Raw genomic sequence first — 12,613 nt, forward strand, 5'->3', positions numbered from 1 at the left:
GATGCTTTGCAAGCAATGTAGATGTAAACTTTTTCCCTCCACCTCCTATCATAATTTTAGTATGTCATAAGGAAAATTGCTGAGGTAGAAACAGGAATATTCCGTGCAATTCCTTCCCTGCTCCGTGCGTGGGAACTAGTAGTCCCGATGATAAGTATCAGCCAGGAGCTGCAGGTATCTGGGTTTTAGCATACAGCTTCGGCTGCCTTGTGCCTGGCTTTTCAAGACAGGCCAGGCACCTCACCAGCAGTGATGCTACATTAAGGTGCGCGTCTTGGGCAGTCATCAAAACCATTGGAACAACCAAAAGTAATCTGCATATTCTGTTACTTCTTGAGATGTAACTTGAAGTACGTTGCAATTTGAGCTTAAAAGAGTGGTAGTAAAGTTTATTACTTACATATATTTTAAAAACTATTGAATGAGTATGCAGTTGAAGAAGTGTGGTTTTTCATCCACCTTCTGTTCCTCACTGCAATCCCATATGAGACAAACCAATCGCTGTAACTTTCTTTAGAAATGTCAAATGGTCAGTTTCTGTGGTTGTGTGGCATCTCTTTCACTAGCTGAGAAGACACGTTAGAAATGAACTAATATTTGATTGTAACCTTAAAAAATAGTTTTTACCTCAGAAGTTAATGAAGAGATTAATGAAAGGATTAAGTTCAGATCCTGTAAATGAAATACACTAATCTTTTCTTTCCATGAGAGAATTTCAGTGATGGAGCTCTAAGTGACGTCCATCAGTTTTGTGAGTGAAGACCCTGCAGCCAGAGTGGATGGAGGAGTTTTTTTATTCCTCATAGAGATGTCTCAGACACACCAAGGATGTCAGAAGATTTGAGTGCCGCTGAAATGGCAACCTCTAGTAGTAGTAGCATTGTCTTAAATGACATGACAAAGGGTTTTGTGGATATTACTGATAGTGGTGTTAGGCCAATCAGTGCTTTATGGCTTGTTGTTAGAGTAGTGTCGTCGGTCCCTGGCGCTGCCGGGAGTGCAAGCAAAGCCAGATGACACATTTCCAAACCACCTGGTAGGGACACAAGCCTGCTGCTTCTATGTGCACCAACCTGTGATGCTCTGCTTGAGCTGCCTTCAAGCTGAGATTTGCTAGGCCATGTGGACTGACTTCACCACCAGAGGAGAGCTTGTTTAAATCCAGCTCTCTTCATTTACTCCAGGTGCTGTTACAGCTATAACCTCACTCAGAGGCAATCTAGCAAAAGAGTCGAAGGCTGGGAAGGAAAAAATCCATGAGCTTCTTATACGCAGTGCACTGAAATTAGGTTTTAAGTGACTTTCTCAACTCTTCAGTTTTCAGTGAGTTTCTATAATAAAACTAGAAAATAACATCAGCACTGTTCATTTCACATTCAGTGCTTTAACTACAGGACTGTCCTTTATCTGGAAGTCATAGAATGCTTTGGTTTGGAAGGGACCTTTAAACATTGGTTCTGGTGTGTAAAGCATTTGTAGGTGCAGCATAGGGATATTCTTCATTGTGTCTGTTTTAGGTGAGTGTAAGAGGCTTACACACTCTGGTAGTGTTTGATTTACCCTCAAAATGTCACTAGATTTTACACTGAGAAAATGTGAATCAACCCTAAGAATTCCCTTTTGAATAATTGTTATATTTAGCCTTAAAGGGCATTCCCAATGAATCTGGCATCTTCCTTTTCCACTCCATTTTTCCTGTGTCTGTACATGCTGTTGATATCATCTGCTATCAGTTTAGATAAGCTGACAAAAATTGGAGGAATGTTGTTTCATTGTGAAGTGTCCTCTTTTGATTCTTTGGAGGTTTTTTTCACCTCTCATTTTGCTGCATTACTTTTGCTATTTGTCCTTGTAACAAAGCTTCATTAACCCAACTCCTGTGGGTTGAGATATCAGGACTATGTTTTGGAGAGTGTAAGATTTGTAAGCAAACCATATTATGTATTCCGTGGTAGTGGTGATGTTTTTCAATCTCAGCAGTAGAATTTGATCTTACCTGTGATGCAGCAAGTAATGTGTGAAGGAAAAAAATATTAAAAATATGGTTTTGCTAGCTGTAAAAGAAATCATGCCAAGGCACTATAGGTGATTCAAAATCTTGTTAACTGGTGGATCAGTGCCTACCTGCCCCACCTTCAGTGATGGTTTCTGACTCTGAGGAGTTTTATGGAAGGCAGAAGATTTAACTTAAATTTCTTTTTTTTCTTTCCAGAAAATTTGTTTATAATATAAATATCAAACTGTTGCCCATGGTACCCTGCAAAACATTGACTTCACAGCTTCATTCTAGTTATTCTAAATTGCACTGAGTAATCCATATTCTCTCTGCTTTTTCTTCCCCCAAAATCCAATATATGAATTTAGCATAATATAAAAAAATATAATTATTTAACCTATTTCCTGTCTTATTAGTTAGTCCGTATTTATACTGGGGATTTCTCTCTAGTTATGTTATTCCACTACTTGCTTTAAAGAGGAGGTCTTTATTTACCCCACAGAATAACATTTTTATGTACAACAATAGGGCCTCTCAGTTTATAAATTTAAGCTAAATCCTGCAAGGTATATGTGAGCTTTTTGATGAATGCTTCTTTTAAACTAGAAGCAAACTGCAGGGAAAGCATTCCTTTTTGTTCCATTTGGGATCAGTTTTTCTAGGCACAGCGGTGACTCTTTCTTTGGAAGAAACAGGTGTATTTCAGTAATGTAAAGATCTTTCCTGTGTTTCTCTCGGTATTTAATATAACTTGATATTACATTGTTGCTGGCTGTGAGTTGTGCTGAAATCTTGTCCTTGGGAAAGCTAGGTAGAATTCTTATATATCCTGTAGCAAATTTTTAGATACTATTATTGATTGTTATTTCATGAATGAGCTACTAAATTAGGTCTTTGATTTGGTACTCTGCACAGAATCCAGTTCAGAGTCAAAGTCACACTATATAGGAGCTGTCAGAATGTATTAGATTAAGCAAGGGGACAGCTAATGTAGGAACTGGAACATTTAAACCCCAAAAGTACTCTGCAGTAATGCTTGATTTTAAAATGAAGCAGAATGAAGCTAAAAACTGCAAAATAAATATTTAACTGGTGGTGTTCTTACAAGCTGTATCCAAACACAGCTAAAAGCATCATAAACTTTGGCAGATGGAATTTGAAAATAGATATGTCTGGAAAAAAAAAAAGGTCAAAGATCAGCTTGAAGGAATCAAATCTTTTACTAAATCCTCCTTAAGTACGACAAGAACAAAAACCCTGCAGAGGGTCCATGCAGCCAGTTGATTAAGTTACTAGTATAAAAGAGGCACTCAGAAAGGGCATGGCTGCTGCAGAGAAGCTAAACTAAGTGGCATTTACTGCTAATTGGGAAGATCCCAAACTGAAATTCCTTTTTGGGCTGATGGAAGGGGAGGAGAGGGGTTGACCTAAAAGAACTTGGTGATGAAATAACTTGCTTACTAAGGGTAATATCTGATCTCATGCTTAAACTGCCTGGTACCTGAAGCCTGGATGGTGGCAGATTTTATCCTTATATTTAAATAATATTTACAGGGGACTGTAAGCCTGACATCCATAACTCAAATTTGTAGGTATTGTAACAAAGAATAAAAGATGCACAAGTGAGATGGATCAATTTTGAAGGAGTCTATAAGATCTCTTTAAAGAGTTCCTTACAAACCCCTTGGAGTTTTCTTGATGGAGGTGGCAAGGTGGCCAAGATTTAGAGTTTCAAAAGACTTTTTATAAAGTTTGCTGCCAAAGGCTTTTTAGCATTCATTGGAGTGCAGGGCTTTGTATATTAAGTAATTGATTAAATAGGAGGAGTGGTAGATGATTGATATTTTTTTTTATGTGTCAGAGGGAAGTTACCAGCAGAATTTTGGAGGATTTGGTCTTTGGATCTGTTGTGTTGTTCAAAATAGCAATAATGGGAATGGTAAAAGCAGTGAGCAGTGACATGAAAACTCTTGCTGATGGTACTGTTCCTCAGGGCAGAAAAGAGGGGAGAAGATGATGAAGGAGGCTTGTTCAGATTTGAGTGAGTGGCCACCAGGATGGTGGGGTGTGGTTGGAAGTTGCATACAGGAAACAAGAGGAACACCCCACATTAAACTCCTCTTGGAAACACCCCACATTAAAGTCTTCTTGATCAGGCCTAGCTGCGAGCCTAGCCCTCCTCCTAGCCTTCATAGCCAAAGCTCCCCTATACAGCCTACACCTGTGTCTGCCTAAAGCCCACGTAGAAGCCCCCATTGCTGGCTCCATGCTGCTAGCAGCCCTTATGCCTGGAAGAGAGGAATGAAAACATCTGAAAATGTCACAGGTGGCAGGAGACCTGTGGGTCTTATCTGCAGAGATGACATAGATTGTCTCTGATGGAGATGTAAGAGCATGTTGTAGATGAACAAGTGTCCAAAGAGAAACTAGAGGAATACTTAATAGAGAAATTCTGTTGCAACTCCAAAATAGACTGGGTGTGACAAGCTCAGGAAAAGACCTGAAACAAAGACACAAAAATTAAGGAGTATTTGAAAAAAATTATTCAGTATAATTACATGGTTCTTACCATTCCAGTCATCACTCTTGGAGATAAGAAAACAGGCCTGTATTCATCCCTTGTCAATTCTGGTATGGCCATTGGCCTCTTATTAAACTGCTTGAACAGGTGAATTTGATATGTGAAATTTATTTTCATTTGTACGTGAATAAGTGTCTAGAAAATAATATAAATTGTTTACATATATATGGGTATGATTGAGAACGACAGATTTTTTTTTTTGTGTGTGTGTGTGTGATTGAGTTTCCTATTTATTTTCCTTTATTTCTTTCAGTATCATTTTATGGTAGTAGCTTTGTGGAGCTGAACATGGCAGAGGCATCCCATCAGACATCCTTACAGTTGCAGTTTCGAACAAGCCAGCCACAGGGACTGCTTCTTCTTGCAGCTGGGAAGACCGATTATTGTTTAATGGAGCTGTGCTCAGGATATGTACAGGTATGCTTTGTAACTGTAGCTGAAAATTATGCGTAGCCTGTGCTTATCAGAGTTTTTCTTGAGGCTGTTATCTATAACAAGTTATCTAAACAAGTTGCTGTTCTGAGAAATTGAAAAGTCACTTAATATAATTGATAATTTTATGGCTTTTATTTCTTACAGTTATATATCTATAGCCTTTGAGATCTCTAGATCTTAAAATTAAGATCATTGTGTTCAAAGCATGAGGTTCAGCAGAGACAACATTTCAGATTTGATGATGATGTTAGCATTACAGAAAATGCTTGGATCTGAGTAATTGTATTTCTGCAAGGTAAGTTTTTGAAAGATCACTTTCATTTGGGCTCTCAGGAGCTGTTGTTTCTAGCAGAATTGCAGTGGAGTCCATTGCTTCTTCTGCAGTTATTCAAACATCTGTGATGACAAGTAAACCTATACAGAATTTTATTGGGATTTTATTTTTTCAAATCTATTTTGTAAATTATATGGTTAGTGTGAAAATACATGAAAATTAATATATTAACTATGTCTTAATGTATGATTGTGAAAAAGATAATTGTGGATTTTTATACTTAAAATTCTGTCTCTTGCAGTTGAGAATTAACTTTGGTGCGGGAGAACGAGTACTGCATTCTCAGCAAAGATCTCAGCTGAATGATTTGGCTTGGCACCTGGTTGAACTACATCATGAACATGATAATGTCACATTGGTAATTGATAAACATGATAGAACTAGTGTAAAAATGCCCGGAATTCTTTATGAATTAAACATTGATTATGGATTCTACATAGGTGGTCCTGGTAAACTTGATGTTCCCTACCTTGCTGGAGCACTACCCAGTTTCCGAGGATGTATTGATGGTGTGTCATTCAATCAGTTAGACATTCTGATGCCTCTGAGACCTTCTCCTGGCTTCAAAAACATCCATGAAGTTTCAGTGGGGTGCAGTGATGAATTCTTTGCAGGTGAAGAAGAACCTATTAGTTTCTTCAGTTCCAGGTCCTATATTTCTTTCCCATCATGGAATGTCGACAACGAGGGAATCTTCGAGTATGCTTTACAAACCTCAGCTGCACGTGGCTTGCTGCTTTACCAGCCTGGGCAAGAAGGAGATTTCATTGCAATGGAAATGGAAGATGGTTTAATTAAAGCTTATGTTGGAAAACATGGTAGTACAACCCATCTTTCTTCTTATAGGTCAGTCGATGATAGTCGTTGGCACTACATCAAACTGAAATTTACTGCAGAATATTTGCAGCTAACACTGGATGAAGAAACTGTGAAAAAGTCTTTACGTCCCCAGAGCAAGCTGCCCCTTCTGAAGGGATCCTTCTTTGTAGGTGGCGTAGATGACAGCATACGATCAGAAGCGATGAAGTTAATCTCAGTATCTGGGAAGTACACCAAAGGAGGATCCTTCAAAGGCTGCTTAAGGAACCTGAAAGCCAACTCAGAAAAGAAATCACTGAAGAATGTTCTAGTAACTAAGGACATTTCAGCTGGATGTGAACTGCCAAGTTCTTTTAAAGCAAATCTTTCTTTAGAGACGGCTGAAAAGAACCCTCCTGTGAAAGCAGCTCCTGTATTTGCTATTTCCCATGAAAGCTCGATTTCTCTGGGCAAGGAAGACAAATGCCACCTTTTAGTTCTGAGTAACTTGATTGTGCTAGAGGGTGAAAAAGCTTCACTTGAATCTAAGCATATTAAAATTAACTTAGACTTTCAGAAATTAGGAATTAATCAGTCACAAATTCTTTTTGATATAAAGAAACCACCCTCTCATGGACACTTGAAACTGAATGTTGAACCATTGCAGGAGGTAAATACATTTACTATGCAGGATGTGTGGCAAGGGAAGATTCTGTATGTTCATGATGGCTCTGAGGACACTTCTGATTATTTTAATTTCTCCATTTCTGCCAGCAGTGAGAAGACTGTGCCTCCATATTTGCAAGGAAATGAGCAGCATAGGTTTAGCATTACTGTTACTCCAGTAAATGATGCACCTGAGATCATACTTCCTGAGGGAAACTTGCTTCTTCTCTTAGAGAACTCAAAGAAACGTTTGACTAATGACCTGATAAAGGTTCTAGATGAAGATACCGATTCTGTGGGTCTCAGACTTTCAGTGCTTGGAAATCTGAATGCAGATGCAGGATTTTTAGAAAATTCAAGGCATCCTGGAAAAGCTATCACTACTTTTTCTAATGAGGATTTAGACAAAGGCACTGTTTTTTTTGTTCACACAGGTGTCAGGAACTCAAGGATAGTTTTCAGGGCAAGTGATGGTGAGAAGGTGAGCAACACTGTCGTGTTACGTGTCATGGCAGTTCCTTTGGATTACAGAGTTGTCAACAACTCAGGAATAAATCTCCTCCAAGGTGTTACAGCTCTTATAGGACCTAGGCATCTGGCAGTTGAAACAAATGCTGTCCTCCAGGAACTGGAGATACGGTATGAGATCACAGAGCCACCTCACTTTGGTCAGGTCCAAAGGCAGCGTTCAAGGGGAGTATGGAAGCAAGTCAGCTCTTTTTCTCAGCGCTCTCTTCAGCACAATTGGGTGAGATACTGTAGCACTTTTAAAGACATTCAGCTGGAAAACATTACTGACCAATTTAAGTTCAAAGTTAGCGTAGGAAACAAAATCAGTGAAGAGCACACATTTCCAATCAGAGTGAAATGGTTAAGATACAAACTATTGAAACATGCTCCTCTAGAAATGGAAAAACCAAAAAAGAAGTACTTGAATTCTGATAATCTGTTTGCTGTGATTGCAGATCTAGAAATACCTGAAGATGAGCTTCATTTCAAACTTCTGTCCCTACCAAAGAATGGACAGATACTGCTCAATGACCAGCCTTTGAAAGAAGGTTCAGTCTTTAGCCAAAAAGATATTACTGATCAAAAAGTGGCATATGAATTAATCAGCCAGTACCATGAAGGGTTTGATTCATTTAGATTTCTCATTTCTACAATGTATCTGGATTCAAATTTCTATGACTTTGAAGTCTACATCAAATCAGATTTCAGAAACATTATTTTGACTAACAATGGCCTTAATGTTGTTGAAGGGGAAGGAGAATTAATAACAAGCACAAAACTATTTGTGCAAACACCAGATAATAAAACTATCCAATATGAAGTTATACAGTTTCCTAAGCATGGGAAATTAAAACTTACTAATTTTTCTGGTTCATTCGAGAATAATGACAATCTTACAACTTTCACTAATAAAGATATAACTGATAAGTGCCTTATGTATGTGCATGATGATTCTGAGACCATGTTTGATGAACTTCTTGTCAGAGCTTCCAGCAAAGAGTCAGGAAAGGGGGCAAACTTTGATCCAGAAGTAGAACCTTTGTCAGTAGAAGTCAGATTCTATATTTCCGTCCAGCTGAAGAATGATGAGAAGCCAGTTCGTGTAGTTGATAAGATATTTGACGTAGTGAGAAATGGGCAGCGATTATTAACTTTGGCAGATCTTTGCTATCGTGATCCTGATTCTGATTTTGATGATGGACAGTTGCTATATACTAGACGTGGTATTTCCAATGGGGACTTGGTGCTAACAAATGATACTTTGCATAGACTCTACCAATTCAAACAAGTGGACCTGGAACAAAAGCAAGTCCTGTTTATACACCATGGTGCAGATTTTGGGCGTTTCGTGCTTTTTGTGACAGATGGCAAGCACTATACTTCCTTGCTTCTGGAAGTTAATGCCACCGATCCTTATGTTAAGTTGGTAAATAATACAGGATTGTTGGTTCAAAAAGGGACAGAAGAAACTGTTTCAACAGCTAACCTCAGTGCTACTACAAACCAAGACATAAGAAATGATCATGAGCTTACATACAAGATACTCTCTTTCCCAAAGTACGGAAGAATATATGTGAATAATGTGTTAAAGGATTCCTTTACTCAGCTTGATCTGATAAAGGGACGTGTGACCTACAGACATGATGACAGCAACAACCTTATTGACACCTTTAACTTTACAGTCCATGCTGGAGATGTCCATCTGGATGCTGGACTGCAGGTTCGCGTGTACTCGGAAAGTCATCAGCAGCCACCAAGGATTGTGAACATAAACAGTCTCTTGGTTGAAGAAGGAAAACCAGTTAAAATCAGTAAAGGAAAACTGCAAGTAGGTTAACTGTGTTGTCCGTTCCTCCAATCTTGTAGTAAGTTTTCCTCAGTTTTTTTAGCCGTTGGCAGTGTCTTTAGTTTGTGTCTTGTCTTCTTTAACTCCATTTGATTACCACTAATATGACTGCATTCTGGGTGCTTAGTTCAGGAGAAACTGACACTAGCAAGCTTCCATTTTTAGGAAGGAAAATGGATCACGTTAAAGAAAATATGGGCCATAGTTTTTGACTCTCTTACATATTGGTGCATAGGAAAATGATCATTTGGAGATTCTGCATGTATGTTTTTGTTTTAGGTGTGACAGTTATTTGTACTCCATGTAATTGGTCGTAATTGAGCTGATGGGAAATGCCAAGGAAGAAAGAGTTTTTTTTGATTTAATTTGGAGCTAGCCCAGTTAAAATTGCTTGAGAGTGACATCCAAAATTTAAAAAAAATAAGTCACAAGCCCGAGGCCACTTCTGTTTGATTAATTCTTCTCTGCCCAATTTTTGTGTGTAGCCTTCCAGGAGCCACCGCGAGAGGGCTCTGGCTGCATGTTGCTGAAATCCTGAATTCCTTGTTTCAGGCAGGGATCTGTAGATGTGAGGCCAGTAGTTAATTATGTAGTACATTTCTTTTAAAAGCTTACAAAACATATTTGGCGTTGCAAAATGGCTCCCATGCAACCTCTGTTTAACATGTGTCTGCTTAAAGCATTGTATTGTTTTGGGAACTGTGTAACTCAACTAAATGCCAGTTTAGTTAGGTAGACAATCCCAGAATTTAAAGTGAAAAATTCAGAAGAGAATTATAGAATTTCTCCCACTTCCATTTGAATAATTTTGGGATATGTTCTTGAATTAAAGGTTGTTCATGAAAATAGTCCTCCATCTGAGATTGTGTTCACAGTGAGACAGCTTCCAGTCCATGGATACATTCGGAAGTTTTCCTCGGAAGAAAGTTATCTCAGTTCTGACCAAAGGCCAGCTTTGAGCTTCACACAGCAAGATGTCGACGAGGGCAAAGTTCAGTATGTGCAGACAGTTTCTGACTGTCTTTCTGACCATTTTTTTCTGGATGTGACCAATGGTGTCAGAACAGTGAGTGGAATAGAGATCTCTGTAGACATCATCCCCAGAATGATTCCACTGGAAGTACAGAACTTTACAGTATTTGAAGGGGGCTCAAAAGCCCTGGTGGAAGACTATCTAAAAATTTCTAGTAGACACTTTGCAGGACTCAGCTGTGAATTCATTTTAACTGAGCAGCCAAAACATGGGTATGTTGAAAACTCTCGTGTCCCTGGAATAAAGTTAGCCACATTTACCAGAAAACAGGTAATGTCTTTAGATCTTCTTAGACATAGTGTTGATTAATTATTTGCTTTGCTGAAAGCTGTGAGATTTTGTGAAAGGTAGTGAGACACAGGAGTTTGAGCTTTATTCTGGCCTTGAGTTAAAGACCTTTCTGTTTTTTCTGTCTGGTCATTTGGAGTGGGGAGGGAGGCTGCCTTGTAGTGGTGAGCCACATCACTTCCTTGATGGCACTATTGGCACAGACTAATGTACTATAGCCACAGTAGACTGATGGGCCACTCACATTCAGGCAGAGTTGTAGATATTCTGGAAATGTGAGACTTTGGGTGCATTTTGAAAAGACCAGAGGAAGTGCTATGTAGAGTGAACAAGTAGAAAAGTGGGGAAAAAAGTAATTTTTTTAGGTAATTTCTTTGCTCACAGATAGCCACTATATGTGCAATGTGCTAATTTTCAGTAATTTAGCTCCAAGAAGCAAGATGGTATCATAGGTCACCATCTACTACTAGCACTGTGTTCAGTTTATAGATTCCAGGAAACATTGTTAAATATAGTGGGGTTGGATTTCCATTTTTCCTTCAGGAGGAAGGAAAGAATACCAAGACTGGCAAGATATTCTGACTAGAGGAATGGACAGATGAGCAGTAAAATTTACTGTTGTGAATGGAGCAAAGATAGAGGTACAATCATATTACATCATAGACAAAATGTTCATACAATAAATACAGAGAGCCACGACTAGGATGTTTTTCAATGTGACATTTGTTTTCTTCTAGCCTCTTTAGTTTTTCAGCTTGTTATATTTTTTAGGTGGAACAAGAATTAATCTACTATGTTCATGATGACAGTGAAGAACTGATGGACAGTTTTACTGTGATAGTTAATAACACGGAATTATGGAAACAGAGTTTGCCCCGAACTGTGTTTGTGACTGTTACTGCAGTAAATGATGAGGCTCCTGTTGTAAAAGTAAACAAAATTCTTCAGGTATGTTTGTCAACCTTTTGAAGTGTTAAAATAATTCCATTAATTCTGATGCCATTTAATGCAGCTTCATTAACAGACTTGTGTCTGGTAGGATAGTCAGTATAATAGGTAGTAGTCCTTGGGTTTAGAGAAATTAATGCTAATGAAAGGAGGCAATACATAGGTTATTTGTATTTAGGAAGATTTTAGACATGGAGAACTGTTTTGGCTGTTGTAAAGATTATCTTGATGGCTGAATGAGCATTCTTTTAATCTTAAAGTTATGTGAAGTCTCTTGGACTGATGTAGGGCATGTGAAGGTGGATGGCTTGCACCTGGATGTTTGTTATATTTTTGTGTTGTTTGCTGAGGTGTCTTGAGGGCTGTTAATGAACATGTAACTTAGAAAAGTACCAAAAATAGTGATGAGAAGGAGAATGCCAACTTTTCACTATTGTATTTGCTCAGCCTTCCAACCCTATGCCTCTTGCCGTGAAGTGCACTGAAGGGTCAGACCTGCTGAAGTACATTCTACTGCCTGCTCTTGTCCAGATATGCCAGTAGAATGGGAAAAGAGAGAATTTTTTATGTGTTGGGTATCCCTTAAACAAAGCAGGAGTGGTTCCCTTTTAAAAAGTTGCAAATTATATAATGCAGTCTGTGGAAATCTAGGGTCATCAAAATATTGGTCCAATCACTGAAGCTATCACTTTACAATATCACAGTGTGATACTGTGAGCTAAGAAAAAACACGTTAACTTTTTTTAACTGCCTTCCCCCCAGAAAATCCTGAAGAAAAATTTTAAGTTACCTTTATCTAAAGCTACCTTTAGCTCTTAATGACCATAGCTGACTTTTTAATCTACAGATCTTTGAAAAGTTACCTACCACTACAGAAGTGACTAGTGTCACTTCAGTTTCAATGCGTTTTTAGATTGATTAATTAATTTGTTTATGTATAGTATTTAAACCAGGATTTATTTGTATAGTATTTGTTTGTGTTATGATAGCAGTCAGTAATGAGAACCATTTTAGTAAGAACACTGTGCCCAGAAAGCTCCCCACATGTAAAGACTTTTAATCTGAGATCTGATGAGTAAAAGCAAATTAAGTGACTCCAAAAATCAGGATGAAATGAACATGGTCAGCTAAGTGGTCACAGTAAACCAGCTGGAAGTCATCAACGTGGAGAAGGTATT

The 12,613-nt window shown here is 38.3% G+C and overlaps 1 protein-coding gene across 1 annotated transcript in view; it reads left to right on the forward strand.

The window, feature by feature from the left end:
- The first annotated feature begins 3,926 nt into the window (after nt 1-3,926).
- Nucleotides 3,927-12,613, forward strand: part of LOC128945801 (chondroitin sulfate proteoglycan 4-like) — a 29,224-nt gene continuing 20,537 nt past the window's right edge. Inside the window, exons 1-5 of the mRNA XM_054289672.1 lie at nt 3,927-3,975; nt 4,831-4,994; nt 5,588-9,148; nt 9,999-10,469; nt 11,259-11,435. Coding sequence (XP_054145647.1) covers nt 3,927-3,975; nt 4,831-4,994; nt 5,588-9,148; nt 9,999-10,469; nt 11,259-11,435 — 4,422 coding nt within the window. The remainder of the gene's footprint in view (nt 3,976-4,830; nt 4,995-5,587; nt 9,149-9,998; nt 10,470-11,258; nt 11,436-12,613) is intronic.

This window comes from Melozone crissalis, unplaced genomic scaffold (genome assembly GCF_028551555.1).
Source record: "Melozone crissalis strain CALT ecotype California unplaced genomic scaffold, PUWL_Pcris_2 ptg000005l_1, whole genome shotgun sequence".
Lineage (NCBI taxonomy): Eukaryota > Metazoa > Chordata > Aves > Passeriformes > Passerellidae > Melozone > Melozone crissalis.